Here is an 18,372-nt window from a genome sequence, read left to right on the forward strand (position 1 = left end):
CCTAGGGCTGGCCCGGTGGCGCACTGCGCTAGTGCGCCGCTTGGGAAGCGCAGAGGTGCTCCCGCCGAGGGTTCGGATCCCACATACAGACTGGTTCCCGCTCACTGGCTGAGCGAGGAGCGGGGGCAACGCCAAGGGTTGCGATCCCGTTGCCGGTCCCGGTCTGGTACGGGGGCGACACTGAGGGCTGCGATCCGTTGCCAGACATGGAAAAAAGACAAAAAATAAATAAAAAAAAATAAAATAAAATAAAAATCCCTCTAAACTTCAATTCAGGGATGCTTCCTTCCAAAACTTTCTTGGAGGAACAGTCTCCAGCCAGCGAATAAAAACCCCCTTTTAAATTCTCAATTGGGTGTTCTGGTTCCTTTTCCATGCAGCAGCCTCACAACAATAGTATTTTGTTATAGCAGCCTGAGCAGATTAATACATCTAGGAAGACGTATAAATTAAAGTGTTAAAGCATAATGTTTTAAAATGGTTAGGTAAACCTGTACCCTATATCTCATGCTATCTACCTATCTACCATCTACCTACCTACATATGAAGCAACTATGGCAAAGTATCAACAACTGTTGAATCCAAGTAATGGTTATTTATTTTTTGATTGTCTTTCTACTTTTTTGTTTGAAAATTTTCCCAAAATCAATTTTTTCCCCTAATGTTCTTACATAGTTTAAAATTCTTACTGTGATTTGTTTGGGATGGCATTCAATTTCTAGATTAACTTGAGGGAAATTGACATATTTACAATATTGAATTTCATTAATAGGGATTTTTGTAAATTTTTTTTTGGGGGGGATGGGCAGCTGGCCAGTACAGGGATCAAACCTTGGACCTTGGTGTTATTAGCACCACGCTGTAATCAGATTTCTGTAAATAATGGACTTCTTCAAAAGAAAAGGTGTATCTTTCCATTTAAGTCCTATTTTATGTCCTTCAGTAAGTAAGTCATCATAGGTTTATTACGAGGAATTGCATAATTTTGTCTGCAATTGTGAATGGGCCTCCCCGCAACCCCCAGTACTTGTACAGTTTCTAACTGGTCATTGCTGGTGGATAGAGAAGCTATTGTTTTTGTATATTGTTCTTGTATCCTACCATTGTGACAGCCTGTATTTATAATAAGGAATGCAAACTTTTTATTCATTAAACATAGACTTCTCAGCTTCTTTTGTTTACAAGGGAGATAGTATTTAAAATTATTGTGCATAATAATTTCAGTTCCTTCTTATGGCTTCTCACAATACCTAAAAGCTTTTAGTTGTGCAAAAGAAATTACAACTATTACAATCTGACCAAAAAAGCAGAATCAACTACATCTGGGGTACTTTTATTTACACCAAGGCCCAATGGCACTTTGAAATTAAAGGCTCTTTTATTTTAGTCTGAATTCTTGGGCAGTGCAGTCTCTCATCACCTCATTTATGTAAGTGTAAAGGAGGCCTTATGAGGATTTATTAACCTGTTCAGAGTAAACTCTGGTGTACAGTAAGTTTGTGATTTCAGCTACAGAAACTTCCTGCTCTGTCCACTTCTAGTGGGCTTAAAAAAAGTCAAGATAAAACTAACAATAAAAGCAAAGATCTAAGTTATATACACGTGTGTAACCACCACCGAAAACAAGATCTAGAATCAACAGGTCTATCAAAAATGCGCTCCATGCCAGCATGAGCATGCTCCCCTGGTCAGCCCTCTCTCCAGACCGTCTCCTGTGGCCACTCCTGTGTCCTCCCCTGCCCTTGCTCTTGCCCTGCTCTCCATCTCTGACACCTCTTTGGCACCGCATCTCAGCTCCTGAAACTTACCTCTGTCTCTCTCACTGTGACCGAGTTGGATAGGCTCTGCTGGCTGGAGCCTTGGTCCTCTTCTTCAGACAGGACTTGGCTGTTCTCTCTTGGGCTCTGCAAAATTTGCTACAGATCCAAATTGTCCCTGCCTCTGGCCCCAGCTGGCAGGCCAATCCCAGCAGGCCTCCTCCCATTGGGCATGGAGATAGGAGGACAGAGCATGCCACAGGGTAATAATCAGCTGAGATAATCAGGTAATCCCAAGCGGCTAACAACCTCCTTCTTTCATCCTCACTGCGTACCTTTTTCTTTCCAATCAGTGCAGGACAAGAAAGAATCCTTGTCTGACCCTCCCCATATGCACACAGAGAAGTAAATCACAGGCATCCATTTCACACCACTCTGTAGTTGTGGAAGTGTAGAAGCGATTTATTCTCCATCTCCCATTCTGGCTGGGAAGGAAATTCTTTGCAAAGACTTTTTCTGGCTTGGGAGAGAACTAGCTACCAATTCCAATATATTGGGCCATTTTTCTGTCTTTTTGTTATAAATACCCTTATGTATGAGAAAATCCTAGCCCACTCTTGGTTATTCACTCTATTCTCCATAGGAAAAGGGAGAGCAGGAATGACTGAAATGCACAGATCGATGGTTTTAAATTCTCAAATGATGGGACTAAAATGCACAGATCGATGGTTTTAAATTCTCAAATGACGGGAAGTTTTTCTCTATCATGATTTTTCTTCAATGATACCATACCACAAATTAGGGCAGATTAGGTTGGACTCTCTATTAATTTTCTCTTTACATTTTTAAATGCAGATTCAAGTAAGCAGTGAATTATTTTATCCCAATTTAGGGGCTATGTAAAAGAAAAAATAGAAGGCTGAGATGGCTCATAATATAAGCAATCAGCTTCTAGAAATAGTAAAAGTGAATTGTCATTTAACAATATTTACCTAAAGAAAAGCAATTGTTTTCACATTTAATATATTCATTTTAGTTTGTGTACTATTAAATATATAAAAAAGTATGCTTCTGACTTGAGTCTAGCTGCCAAAATAACATTAAAATATATTTAGAAAATGAATGAAGGATTTGGGAATCAGATTTGTCCTTTGGCCAGCACGTCTGACTTCTGGATCATGCTCCACCTACTCCCTAGGAAACTTTTCAAATGACAAATCTAACTGTATCACTTTATCAATTACGATGCCCCACCCCCTTTAGGGAAAAACTACCTGACTTTACCTCCTGGACCATCCTACACATTTCTATGAGAGTGATCTTTATCTTCCTTTTTTAGTTTGGAAATTTCCAAACCTATGGAAAAGCTAATTTAGGGGAAAAGTTTAGTTTCTGAAGCATCTGAAAGTATGTTGCAGACATTATTTCTGTATCTCCTAAGAACGGGGACATTGTCTTATATAACCATAACGTAATTGTCAAATTCAAGGAAGTTAGCATTGCTACTATATGATTTAGTCCATCTTCATATTTCACCAATTCTTTATAGCATGGTCCTCATTAAAGTCCACAGCATAGAGTTTAAGAGGAAATGATGAAATGGTGCTCCCTGAAACATCTCTTCTTTAAATTTAATTAGACAAATTATACTCAAACTAGTAGATGCCCTGGGAAGGCAATCAACATTAGGGCTAATAAAAAGCTTGAATAGTATAAAAGGGCTGGAGGAGGTATTGTAGAACCTTTCTAGCACTTATGAGAGGTAAATTAACACCAATTGCTAAACATAGAAACTGGATAAATTTCAATATTCATTTAGAAATTAATTTTATGATGCTGTCCTAAGTATTAAAATACAGGTTATACTTAAATCATTCAAAGTTTGGCATGTTCACACATGTGCACAAAGTATTTGATAGATATTTACACACTGGGAGACACAATTATGGTCTGACTTTGGAGTTTTGGCAGATCTGGGTTCAAATTCTGGCAAGTTTCCCTACTAGCTTTTTTTGGGTGCGTGTGATCCGAACCCTCGGGCGGGAGCGCTGCCGCGCTTCCCAAGCGGCGCACTATCCAGTGCGCCACCGGGCCGGCCCAGCATGTATTCTTTATAGCACTTTTTCCCCGACCCAGGAAGCAATCCTAGATTTCTTAAGGATTAGTCTTAGGATGTTCATCTTTGCCAGAGTTCTCTCTGGTGATGGTGCATTTCTTGTTATATCAGATTAGGAGGCCCCGGGCTACTGTTTGTTCCATTCTGGGTAATTTCATGAACTTTGATCACTTCACTTTTATGAAGGTGGTGTCTGCTAGATTTGTCCACTGTGAAGGTATCATTTTTCCCTTTGTAGTTAATAAAATCTGTGGGAGATACCTTAAGACCACAAACTTCCACACATAGATTTGGTGTCCATTGGTGATTCTGAATCAGTTATTACTATAATGGTTGTAGGCTCAGGATTTCCTAATTGTTGTCTACATTCATTGTCATTCTACAGAAAGAAGAGCTTTCTTTTCTCTCCCTTCTATGCATGTATGTAGGTACGTATGTATGTATGTAGGTGGATGAATGGATGGACTATGGATTAGTTAATTCTTGTTTTATACAGTGTGCTATAATCCCTTACTGTTATTATTTATTCTGATGCTCAAATTGTCCCAATTTGACTAGTGGGTGCCACTTCATACTGGCTTCTGTGTCCTTTTGATATCAGAGGAAAGGGTCTGGAAAGGCCTAGTAGCTGGCCTCAACCCACCCCATCCTCTAGTAGGTTCTTTTTTTTTTTTTCCCTTTTTGTCCTTTTTCATGACCGGTAACGGGATCACAACCCTTGGTGTCGCGCCCGCACCGCGCTCAACCAGTGAGCAGACCAGTCTCTATATGGGATCCGAACCCTCGGCAGGAGCGCCGCCGCGCTCCCAAGCACCGCACTCTACCGAGTACGCCACTGGGCCGGCCCTCTAGTAGGTTCTTTACTCTGCCACAGGAAAGAATTCAAGGACAGAGTCACAGTACAAAGTGAAAACAGGTTGAATGTAACGGTTAAGAAGCATGGGCTTCACTGAGAAAGTACGGCCTAGCTCCAGGGACTGAGCGGGGTCTGCACCAAGTTTAATACAAAAGTAAGAAATGCACACTTAATGTGTAGGCTGTCTCAAGAGAGTGAGCAGCTGCCCCTTAGGCATAAGCTTAACACAAAAGTAAAGTGTGCACACTCTCCCAGCAAGGTGCGGGTGGGCTCCAGGAAGGCAAGCCCACAACCAACTGCAGCAAGTTTGATACAAAAGGAAGAAATATGCATTTACAGACAAAGAACAGGCTGGCCCCAGAGTGAACAGTGGCCTGCTACAGGCAAGTCTAATACAAAAAGCAAGAAATACACACCTCAAGCAAAGTGCAGGCTGGCTGAAGAGAAAGCAAGCAACAGCAGCCCTACCTTCTACTGGGATTCCACTTTTATAGTTTCACTATCTGATACATATTCATACTATCTAATGAATATTTGACTAAGGGGGTGGCTCCCAGGTATGTAACATAGTCTTGCATGTGCCCAGTTGGTCTCTTTTTAGAACCTGCTCATTGGTTGAATTCCAACATACCCACTGGTAGACACCTAGAATATTAGAATATTTATTATATCATAAATAGTAGAATACAGTGCTCTCCAGTGCCTCTAGCAGAAGGTCAAAAGATATTCAAAAGATAAACTCCACTCTACTGGGCATGCTTGGCTACTAGGTTAATATAACCCCTTTCTACTGTGCATGCCCAGCTACTAGATTTGCATAAATCAACCCCAAGAGGTCTCAGTTTCCCCTGTTGGTATCAAAGATAGGTCTAACTTGCAACAGTAACTCTTCTCTAGGGGAGGGCCCAGAGGAGGGGCCTGAGACATAGATGTGTGTCCTGACATCTGAACCCATAGAAATGAAGCACCTCCTTTCTCTCTTTTGACATGACCCCATCATTTTTTTTTTCCTTTTTTGTCTTTTTTCGTGACTGGCAATGGATCGCAACCCTCAGTGTCGCGCCCGTACCGGACCGGGACCGGCAACGAAATCGCAACCCTCGGTGCTGCGCCAACACCTCGCTCAGCCAGTGAGCGGGAACCGGTCTGTATGTGGGATCCGAACCCTCGGCGGGAGCGCCACCGTGCTCCCAAGCAGCGCACTGTAGCAGTGCGCCACCGGGCCAGCCCCCATCATTTTTTTTTAGTACTCTCTTGCTTTCTGGCTCAACATGTTCTGGGTTTAAATGTTCCTGTCTTTGCCCCAGCTCTGGACCCTGCCGTTTCTCCAGGAAGGCCTGGTTGCTCTCGGTGCTGTTTAGAAAGCATACAAGGCCTCCAGGACCTGGCTCTGGCCTAATGGACAGCGTCTCCTCCTGCAATTCCTGCCCTCCCAGCTGGCATCCCCAGAGCTCCACTCTCCTTCAGACACTTCCTTTGTCTCTGCTGTGGCCTTTCCCTGGATGCCCTTCCGCTCCTCTTCTGTGCGGCTGGTCCTTACTCTTCTTCATGACTAGTCTGTGTGGTCTGCCCTGTGGTCTGCCCTGACACCTCAGAATTGCACACTGAGCTGTGCTCCTGTCACACGTCCTCTTTAACGCCCCCCAGATGGTAGAAAAATGGCATTTCATTGTCTTAATTTTCATTTTCCTGGTTACTGATGTGATTGGGCATTTTTTCCTTTGTTTGTGGGGAACTGAAAAGAATACTGTTCTAGATAACATGAGAACTGGGATTATGAGACAATGAAGTTGATATCTTTGTGGCACTGCATGTAAGTTGGATCTCCTATAAACAACTAGTACCAAATGATGTAGAGAAAGTTATAGTGCACTAACAACTTAGGATCTTTACTACTTATAGACGTAACTGTAAAATAAAAGAAGAAAAAGGTATTGTTAAATAGATAATACTTCCATGTGGATCAAAATTCAGAAAGTAAGAAGCAATATATAATAATTAATCTCATCCCATTGGTGTCCCCAAATCAAGTCACTCAGTTGCCTTCCTTATAGGTAAACAATATTTGCAACTTTTATATATATCCCAGATATAGTTTATGCATATATAAGCACATATGTATTATTATATTCCCTGTATGTGGTCCATTTTTCTATTTTAAAACAAAATGACCTAAGAAAACATTCAAATAGAATTACTTTTATAATTTTTAGTTTGTTTTTCATTTTTGGCAGCTGGCTGGTTACAGGGATCCAAACCCTTGACACTGGTGTTATCTGCACCACGCTCTACCAACTGAGCTAACTGGCCAGCCCCTACTTTTATAATTTTTAATGGAGCTATATGTGATTACATTGCAGCCTATAGATTCGATTTCAATATTAGAATATTTAGTTTCTCCACATTAGGAAAGTAGATAGATTTTCTTGCCTACAGAAGTGGCAGAAAGATGTTTAAATTGTTCATCTGTAGTCACAGTTCTTTATACCAGAATGTCTCTGGTACTATAAATATGGGCCTCATGACTCATTTTTTTCAATACATTTTTTGAGCTATTTGCTTTTGCTTCATTTTCCTCTTGTATGGCAAACAGAATTACTTCACAGGAGGTCCTCGTATTTGCCAATGTAGACACAATCCACAAAATATCAAAATCTGAGCTTTTGGTCTAGAAAAATGGAGCGAGAAGCCCACCGGTTTAAGCAGAAAGAAGGATGAATGTTGTGCTTATGAGACATGGATGCATGTTGCTTGGAAATATGAAGCAGTTCTTTATTTACATCAAGTCAGTGAATGCACTCACATGTGGCATTTTACGTTCTTACGAATCAAAGTCTGGAAATGTCAGTGATTGCAGGCTGCTCTTAGAGCGAAGTTAAATAACTGTGCTGTAATGATTTCTAAAGAAACCTGAAAAATATTCTGACTACTTATCTATTTTTTAAAATGGCATTATAAGGATTGGCATAATATTTAAAATAATTTTCTGGAAACAAGTTTTACTTCCATTAGAGCTTTGATCAGATACTTTATCATGATGAATAGGGCTAATTACACTTGTGGTCTCTGTGAGCGGCTTTTAAAAATTCATATGCGAGCCTTGTTTGAGCACTTAAGTTGACACTGATCCCTCCAAGAACTTCAGACTACAGCGAGATCTCCTGCACAGGCAGAGGCTGTTATCATTTACTGCCCTCTTTCGTTGGTTACCCTGATCTTACCCTGACATTCTTCCAGCCCTCCCCAAATATGTTCTGAATGATTAAAGGCAGAAATTCTGCCTTGTCTGTCTCCTTTTAAGTCTCCCACAGTACCTAACACATAGCAGGCACTCACAGTCTTTTCCTGGATTATCAGACCACATCACCTGAAAGGCCGCACTGCTGCGCAGACTCCAAACAAGAAAGGGGCCACCGTCCTATTCGAAGTGAAAGTAGAGCTTAGTAAAGCTGCGTGTTCTAAAGGTGTACAAATTACTTTTCCATTTCCCATGTAAAAATGTAGCAGTGCTGGCTGTTTGCTCTTTCAACATTTAGGCTGCAAAGGTAATTATTCTGTGATAAGGTAAGGCACAAACCAATCAATAAAACCAATTAAAATGGCCTATATGCGTGTGTGTATATGAGGGTCCTTCAAAAAGTTCATGGAAAAATCCATATTATCTTTTGATTCTATTTTTCCACGAACTTTTTGAAGGACCCTCATACACACACACACACACACACACACATAAACATAACACATATATATTTAATTTTGAAAAGTACTATATGCCATTTAAGAATACAAAAGGTATAAAGATGAGAAAACAGACACATGTACCCACTACCACTCCACTTAAGAAATGAAACATCGCCAACTCAGCCAGAGCACACCTCCACCTTCATCCCTAAAGAGACGTTCATTATCCTTAATTTGCTACTTATCATTGCCTTTCATTTCCTTCAAACAGTAACCTGGGCTGGCCAGTTTGTTGAGTTGGTTAACGAAGGTCAAGGGTTCTGATACACTCACCGGCCAGCAGCCAAAAAAAAAAAAAAAAAAAAAAAAAAAAACCACATATGTGGGTATCCCTAAACAATACATATTTTTAAAAGCTTTACACAAATAATGTAGATTTTATATAAATATTATACTAAAACATTTTCTGCAACTGCTCTTTTTGTTAGGATCATGTTCATAAGATTCAGACTCTAGGGCCGGCCCGTGGCTCACTCGGGAGAGTGCGGTGCTGATAACACCAAGGCCACGGGTTCGGATCCCATATACGGATGGCCGGTTTGCTCACTGGGTGAGCGTGGTGCTGACAACACCAAGTCAAGGGTTAAGATCCCCTTACCGGTCATCTTTAAAAAAAAAAAAAAAAAGATTCAGACTCTGATATGCACAGCTTTATTTCTTTTTCACTGGCATATATAATATTTCATTGCATAAATACATAATTTGTAATAGATCTGCAACATAACCAGCACCATCTTAGACAAGCCCAAGGCCAAAATGGCACCATCCACCACTCTTTCACAAGAAGCCTTATGGTTTCAGAGAAAATGAAACTTTTGGTGTTTCTGCATGTGCAGAACTGTCCATCCCCATGACCTAACTCAATCCCCACCCGGGAATTACATCACCCAGCTCTTGGCGCCAACACACCAATATAAGCTCCACCACCCCCACACCCGGTGCTGTCCCCCATTTTCAGGGCAGCCCAGCAGATTCTTTTCCTTAATAAAGCTTGAACAGTACCCATCGTCTCGGCTCACTTTCTTTCAATTTGTTTATCCATTTTCCTGGTGATGGACATTGAAGATGTCTCCAGTTTATAGCTATGACAAACAATGTTGCTACAGACGCTCTTGAGCATTTCCTCTGATTTACATGTGAGAGGGACACTAGCATGTACATGCCTGCAGTTTTACTAGTATTGCCAAACTGTCCTCCCAGTGGTGTCCGCAGTTGACTCTCTCACTGGCAGTGTATGTGGCTCCCTATCACTCAACACTTGTTATTGCCACACTTATGTTTCACCAAATTCATGAGTATAAAATAGCGTCTCACTGTGGTTTTAATTTGCAAGTCCCTTAATTACTAGTGAGGCTGAGTATTTTCACGTGCCTATTAGCCATTTATGAGGTTTTTTTTTTTTTTACTATGAATTGGTGGTTGTGTAGTAAAGTATTTGACCTTTCCCAAGAAGGGTCTGGCCTTTGTCCTCAGCTTCTTAGAGGTCATCTCTAAATCCTTGGAATATCACACCTGATAGGAGTGTTTTTGTTTGCCTGGGGCCTTCAGGTCATACCGGACAGACTAACAATGTGAATAAGGATGAAGTTGATAGTGGGGCTTTGTCAGTTTGCCTTGGAGGGCCTGGAGACCGAGGTCAGCCATGTGGGTCACAGGCCATGGAGACCCAGTAAAGGCTCTGGACACCGAGCTCTGGTGAGCTACTCAGCTGGCAATACCCTGTGAGTACTGTCACACATCAGTGCTGGGAAAGTAAGTCTGTCTTGACCCCAAGGGAGAGGACAGCTGGAAGCTCTGCACGTGGTACTTTCCGGGACTCTGCCCTATGGGCTTTTTCCCTTGGCTCATTTTATTCTTTTAAAGATTTTAAAGGCCTCTTGATCTTAATCCTTTTCCTGTGACAAAATGTAACTGTGAGTTAAACAGCTTTCAATGAGTTCTGTGAGTCCTTCTAGCTAATTATCCAACCTGAGTGCGGTTTTGAGAACCCCCTGGACTTGCAGTTGATGTCAGAAGTGAGGGTGGTCCTGTGCACTGTACCCTCTAACTTTGCAGTGGTTTATCTCTTTTGCCCATTTATCCTATTATGTTGTTTGTCTTGTTTCAGTTGATTTATAGAAGTTCTGATATATTCTTGGTGTTATTCTCTTTTTAAATGTGCATTGGACATAACTTTTCCCAATTTATTTTCTCTTTTTTTGCTATTGATGAATAGGCTTTTGATTGGAATGAATGTCTCAATCTTTTTATTTATGATTTTTGCTTTCTTTAAAACCTTATTTAAGAATTTCCTTCTACTCCAATTTCATAAAGACATTCTCCCATAGAAAAGTAACAGTGTAGGGGCCGGCCCGGTGGCGCACTGGATAAGTGCACCACTTGGGAAGCGCGGCGACGCTCCCGCCCGAGGGTTCAGATCCCACATACAGACCGGTTCCCGCTCACTGGCTGAGCGAGGCTCGGGAGCAACACCGAGGGTTGCAATCCCGTTGCCGGTCCCCGGTCCGGTACGGGGGCAACACTGAGGGTTGCGATCCGTTGCTGGACACAGAAGAAGACAAAAGACAAAAAAAAAAAGAAAAAGAAAAAGAAAAGTAACAGTGTAAATGTTTTGTTTTTCACATTTTGGTCCTTAATTCTTCTGGAGTTCATTTACGTGTTTGGTGTGAGATTGGAATCACTATCAAAGAGAGTTAGATTTGGCTGCAAATAAGTGATTTGAATAATAGTGGCTTAGAAATATTGAACTATTGTATTATCTTTTCCTTGTGGATAATCAAATATCCCAGCATCATTTATTTATTAGTATGTATTATTTCTCCACTTATCTGCTGCATGGACTTCGTCATATACCAAGTGTGTGTACATGTGAAACGTGTGTTTCTGAGTTTGTTTTTATCCTGTTCCCTTAGTCTCAATATACAATGGTACTTCAAAAAGTTCATGGAAATATTTGTATTATCTTTTTTTTTTTGGAGGCTGGCCAGTACAGGGATCTGAACCCTTGACCTTAGTTTTGTATTGTCTTTTAATTCTATTTTTTTTTTTTTTTTGTCCTTTTTGAGACAGGCCGCACCGCACTCAGCCAGTGAGTGCTGTGAGTGCACAGGCCATCCCTATATAGGATCCGAGCCTGCGACGGGAGCGCTGCTGCGCTCCCAGCACTGCACTCTCCCGAGTGCGCCACGGGCTCGGCCCATTAATTCTATTTTTCCACAAACTTTTTAAATTCCTTTTTGGAATCTGGCTTGCACCAGGATTAGAACCCTTGACCTTGCTATAGTCAGCACCACACTAACCAACTGAACTAACCGGCCAGCCTTGTATATGTCCTCCCAATTCCATGCTATGTTAAATGCTATGTTTTTATTTATATTTTAATGTCTCATAGAACAGTCTGCTTCTCCTCTCTTGTTCCTCAGGAATGTCTTAGCTTTTCTTGACCCTTTGCTCTTCTGTATGAATCTTAGAACTAGCATGTCAAGTTCCATGAAAAACTCTATAAGGATTTTGTTAGGGATCTGTAGATCAGTTTGGAAACCAACATTTTTAGGGTAACGAGAGTTCTTTTTCATGTATATGTTATATCTCTATATTTATTTAGGATTTAAAAATCTCTTTAATAATGTTACATAATTTTCTTACAAAGGTATAGCACATTTTTTTTTTCCTTTTTGTCTTTTTTTGTGACCGGCAACGGATCGCAACCCTCGGTGTTGCTCCCGCCCCTTGCTCAGCCAGTGAGCGGCCGGTCTGTATGTGGGATCCGAACCCTCGGCGGGAGCGCCACCGCACTTCCCAAGCGGCGCACTATAGCCATGCGCCACCGGGCCGGCCCAGAGATTGTTTTCTAAGAGAAGCCCTTTTGATGGCTTCTGGAGAAAGGTGTGTGATATATAAATTATGTACCTATTTTCATGAACTTATAAAACATTTACCAGTTTTTAATTACTGTATTCATTATCATAGAAAATGGAACTAACATAGATGGCTGATCATTCAAAAGCTTCCGTTATTGTCCCTTACTGCAAACCTCTTGTCCTACCACATCATTTATTCATTCTGACAATAAGGAGCAGGTTAACTGGCTTGGCTTTCATTTTGCTTCATTTTCCTTGTACAGTCTTTGTGGTATAGGTTGTAATGAGCACTAATGTAGGGCAGTCACAGTGGGAGAAGAGATTTGGATAATCCAAGTGAATTGATTTACAATGTGGCACAGAAGGGAGAAATAACATTTTTAAATCATCTTTATTGAGGTATAACTTACATATAATAAAATGGACTTATTTTATGTGTACAATTCAATTCATTCTGACAATTCTATATACCCCTGTAACCATCATCACAATGATAGAGAACATCTCATCCCAAAAAGTTCTGTCATCCTCCTTTGCAGTCAAAAGTGTAGGCACCAACTCCAGCCTTAGGCAACCACTGATCTGCTTTCTGTTACTATAGATTAGTTTTGCCTGTCATAGAATTTCATATAAATGAAATCAGATAATATGTACTATTTTGTGTCTGGCTTCTCTTGCTCAGCATAATGTTTTTGATATTCATTCATGTTGTATGGATTATAGGTATGTTCCTTTTCATTGCTGAGTAGTTTTCCATTTTAGGGATTTACCAAAAATTTTAATGTCCATTCCCTCTTGATAGACATTTGGAGTTTTATTTCCCAGTTTGGGCCATTAGCAATAAAGCTGTTATGAACATTCATTTATACATCTTTGTGTAAATGTTTTCATTTCTCTTGGGTAAATACGTAAGACTGTAATTGCTGGGCTCTAGTAAGTACATGTTTAACTTTATAAGAAATATACAGTTTGCCAAAGTGGTGGTACCATTTTAATTTCTCACCAGTAATACAAGGGTACTTTAAAAAGCTCGTGGAAAAATAGAATTAAAAGATAATATGAATCTTTCCATGAACTTTTTGAAGTACCCCAATATATGTACCTTGAGGGCTTTCTCTAACCCCCTTCCTCAGTGCAGTTATATTGCTTAACTATGACATGCCTAACTTCATCCCAGAGCTTGGCAAAACTCAGTCTCAAACCCTGTACCCACAGGTCATGTCTCTCTTAATAGACAAGAAATTTACTTCCAGGAACTTGCTGCTTTTATTCCTTTTTCCTATTTTGATTTGGCTTACCTCCTGAGTCCAGTTTTCTTATATTGTACCCTTGCCTTACTCAACACTTTGAATCTCTTATAAAAACATTACTGTTTCTATTCTCACATTCCTAAGACATTACTAATTCTACCTCCCACATGATGACTTTTTTCCATTGGTCTTGTAGAACAGGATTGGGAGCTCCAGTCTATGGACCTTAAGTTGCTTGAGGACTGGCTGGTTAGTTCAGCTGGTTAGAGCATGGTACTGATAACACCAAGGTTCAGGGTTCGGTTCCTGTACTGGCCAGCCACCAAAAAAAGAAAAAGAAAAGTAGCCTGAAACAGGTTTTGCCCGGAATAAGACCTGATTGACAAGTCGGCAGAACTCTCTTGCGCCTCTGAGCTAAGGGGCTAAGGACTCAGCTGAACTGTATCTGGGATTTAGGAAAGTACTTAATTCTATTTCTATGCTTATATATCAGGCCTACAAATCTATTCATTAACAGTAGAATTATGCTTATTTTTTAAGGCCCAAAGAGATACGTAGGTATACACATACTCTTATATCCTAATCTCCATCTGTATTCACTGCTTTTGGAATCTACATTATATGTATTCATGCATAAAGTGCCTAGTTTAGTGTTACACAGCCTCTGGGCACTCAGTAAACATTAATTGAATTGAAATAATGGTATCCCCTATAAATATCCATAAGCAAATAAAACTAAGTATATGGAGTATGAAGTATTCTTAGAAATATTTGAGTTAAAATCATTAAAAACTAGTGTGGTGATTGCATTACATGACAATATAGGTACTGCAGGAGCTATTTACTAGTTATCGACAGTATACTGGGGGAAATATGTATATTTTACTTTATATAATTTAATAAAATTTAGTTATTTTACTATAGGTGATGTCTTATGAGCTAACAAGAATTAATGGATGGATGAAATCCACTTCTGGCAGAAATCTTTGAAGCCTTTGTGTGGCTGATAATACTTGTGAATCACCTTCTAACCAAGTGTATTAAAGTACAAATGATATGATAGAGCCTTGATCTGGCTTTCTACCACTGGGGAAAGAAGAGAAATATCTTTAGTGCATAGCTGTTTCTCAACTTAAATACTAGGACTGCTCAAATATACCTCATTTCTGAGAATATGGGATTCAAGTCACTTTAGAAGACAAGCATCATCATCAGTCTGTCTCTGAGATGTGAAATTTGCATGGTGCTTTCTTGTTGATTTCAACTAATCCAAAAGTAAGAGCAGCCTAGTTGTATGGCTGGTTACATATCATTTTTTTAGAGTTGGTTAACCTGTAGAGAGGTGAGAAGTACCCAATCTTAAGAGGCATGTCTTACCTACTCAACCCACCAAAAATGTTTTTCAAGAAATAACGTTTGTGAGGGCCTGCCCGTGGCTCACTCGGGAGAGTGTGGTGCTGATAACACCAAGGGCACAGGTTCAGATCCCATATAGGGATGGCCGGTTAGCTCACTGGGTGAGCGTGGTGCTAATAACCCCAAGTCAAGGGTTAAGATCCCCTTGCCGGTCATCTTTTAAAAAATAAAAAAGAATGTTTGTGCAAAAAGCCTCTCTAGGCAGCTAATTTTTCTTTTTTTTGTCTTTTAACTCCCCATACCATTCTTTTTTTCTTGCAGATCATGTTTCAGGCATATGGAGATAAACAGGGACCACTGCATGGAATGTTAATCAATACTCCATATGTGACCAAAGACCTGCTTCAGTCAAAGAGGTTCCAAGCACAATCTTTAGGGACAACATACATATATGATATCCCTGAGATGTTTCGGCAGGTAAAGTTGGCTAACAGGGTTTTTTTGAATTTCCATCAAATACAGCTTTGACTAGAAAGGGGTACTCTCAAAAGTCAGGATATACCTTGACACTATTTTCATTTCTATTTCATTCTGGGTTTGGTGACTCCCAACTCAGATATTGAATTAACAGGAGGAATTGTGAGAATAGAAGTCTGTTTAGTAGAAGAGAGTAAACTAAGACCACATGCCTGTGGTGGTAGTTTACAATGACCTGTGTGAGGAGTTACATATATATTTCCTAAGTCTGTATTCAAATTAGGGATATTAAAAAGGAGATATAAAAACTCTCGTTCTCATTTTTCTTTTTTCCAAGGTAAGCCAGGTCCCTAGCTGATAGCCTAGGTTAAAATGACGAGAATCAACATATAAGCATAGACAAATGGATATAGAATTCATGGTACACAGTTTAAAGTATAAGTTCTTTTGTGGGAGATTTATTATAGGTGAATAAAAACTAGTGTGGGAAAATATGACATTATGAATCTCATCCTCTATGAAAAGAAATTCCTTTGATCTGTATGGTGAATCATCTCTATGCTGCAGATTTTTCTTCCATCAATAGAAGGCAAGAAAAGTATATCACCAGCAGAAAATGCAGCAGATAAAGAATAAGGTATCAAAAGTATACTGAATTTGTCCTTTAAAAAAACCTATGAATATAGGATTTTTCCAAGTCTCCTAGTCAATGCTACCAGTATTATCACATTTGAATTTTAATAAAGTGATATATGTAGACTTGGTAAATTATAATTCCTGTATTATTCACAAATACAAGAGATTACTTTTATGTAACCATTTGTTTACAAGTTCTACTGCTTCAAATATACCTACTTTCCTTTAGTATTTCCCTTTTATAGCATTGTTAGTCTAAAAGCTGAATGTTGGTTTTGTTTTCCAGTGCTAATGCGAGAAATTGAAATCCCATTCTGTGTAATTCTTCCTATATAATAGACACAAACACAGTGATTATAACATGTAGATATATATAAGTCATTTGGGCTTTAAATGTTGCTTTGAGGCAAGCAAAGAAAGAACTGAACTAGTAAACATTACATGAAAGATTTGTTTTATTTACAGGAAGTTGGAAATGGAAATCATAATGGTTTTAAAATGAATAGGTGTGTCTGTTTCCTCAAATTTCACCCTCCTCCATGCACTGAGCAGAATTCATCTGCACATTTACAAAGAGTCATACACATCTAGTGAGCTAATTCCTGTGTATGGGCCTGTAGCTATGAAAACTATTAGAAAGAGGATTCTTCTCCTGAACCTCTAGTAAAAAACTTTATTCTGGCCTTCTTGGATTTTCTTTGTATTAGCTGATTGTAATGAAACTTTCCTGGGTATTCTTCTATTGCCAAGTTTCTCTAGGATTTTTATTTTTAATTTTTTTTAGAAAGAGTTGATGCTACATTTTTAGCTTTTTATTGTAGCATTCTTGGGATCGTATTAGGTCATTTGTGTTTGTTAATGCTCCAGTGCTGATTCAGAGTTGCTCAATAGTTTGACTTTGTTGGAAAGTACCTGACTTTTAGCATGTAAAAAACGTTAAATAAAAAATAATTACAGATCTATTTTAACTGAGAATGGGAGCTAGAGAATTTGGTCTAATGCTTAGACTATCTGCAGAACACTTGGAAAATAAAGCAAAACCAGATTGACCAAATCTTAATAATTATTTTGCCCATATTGAAATGTTAATTGTCACTAATTAGTCAAACTTTTTTCCTCTACTAGTCCCTGATCAAACTCTGGGAGTCTATGTCCACTCAGGCATTCCTTCCATCACCCCCTCTGCCTTCTGACATACTGACATATACCGAACTGGTGTTGGATGATCAAGGTCAGCTGGTCCAGATGAACAGGCTTCCAGGAGGAAATGAGGCAAGTAGTTGAACACTCCCCTCCCCATTCTTATCTCTGTGCTCACTAGTACCAGCTTTCCATGAGGGTGATCATAAAATAGTATTTAGATCCAAGTGGCATAGGCAGCACAGTAGTGTTGTTGGTAGAGTTCCTTAGAAAGAATATTGACTGAATATCAAGGAATTATTAATTCTGGGCATGTGATAATGGTATTACAGTTTTGCTTTTTAAAAAAGAGTGTTGTTTTCTGTTAGACATATATATTAAAATATTTACAGATGAAATGATCTGATGTTTAGGATTTGCTTTAAAATAAAGAGGAGTGAGGGTGGGAATACAGATGAAAAAGATTGATCATAAGTTGATAATTGAAGCTAGGTGATAGGTACTTGAGAATAGATTATTTTCTCTATTTTCATATATGTTTTAAAATTTGGGATTTCCTATAATAAAAACATTTAAAGTATTGTTTTGCCTAATGTTTTTCCTTATGTGGATACTTATTTGCATACTAATATGCATTTTTACAATGTCTTTTCCACTGTCAACTTATTTGATCTGGTTCTATTGTAAGCATGATAAATATATTTATATTCTTCTTAAAAGGGTTCAATCATAAGGGGTTTAAACATAAAAGAAAGTAACAGGGAACCTATTTCTTGCTAATTAAGCAAGGATGCATTTTGTAGACTTCACATCTTTTCTCATATAGTGAACTATTAATAATGATTTAAAGTCATATCCTTTTTTTTTTTTTGTCTTTTTTTTTACTGACCGGTAACGGGATCGCAACCCTCAATGTCGCGCCCGTACCGGGGACCAGCAACGGGATCGCAACCCTCGGTGTTGCACCTGCACCGCGTTCAGCCAGTGAGTGGGAACCAGTCTCCACATGGGATCCAAACCCTCGCCCCAAGCGGCACACTCTCCAGTGCGCCACCGGGCTGGCCCTAAAGTCATATTCTTACCTATACCCTTATACCCTCCTCCATGCATTGAGATTTTTCCTGATTTCAACTATACTTCTTCTTTTTTTTTTTTTTTTGTCTTTTTTCCGTGTCCGGCAACG

The 18,372-nt window shown here is 39.5% G+C and overlaps 1 protein-coding gene across 1 annotated transcript in view; it reads left to right on the plus strand.

Annotated features, from left to right (window-relative positions):
• The window catches only part of LOC103588185 (acetyl-CoA carboxylase 1-like), a 154,415-nt gene that overhangs the window by 51,532 nt on the left and 84,511 nt on the right, over positions 1-18,372 (plus strand). Inside the window, exons 2-4 of the mRNA XM_008569806.1 lie at positions 13,777-13,829; positions 15,258-15,413; positions 17,175-17,321. Of these exons, the coding sequence (XP_008568028.1) occupies positions 13,777-13,829; positions 15,258-15,413; positions 17,175-17,321 (356 nt within the window). The remainder of the gene's footprint in view (positions 1-13,776; positions 13,830-15,257; positions 15,414-17,174; positions 17,322-18,372) is intronic.

The sequence above is a fragment of the Galeopterus variegatus genome, unplaced genomic scaffold (genome assembly GCF_000696425.1).
Source record: "Galeopterus variegatus unplaced genomic scaffold, G_variegatus-3.0.2 Scaffold531, whole genome shotgun sequence".
NCBI lineage: Eukaryota > Metazoa > Chordata > Mammalia > Dermoptera > Cynocephalidae > Galeopterus > Galeopterus variegatus.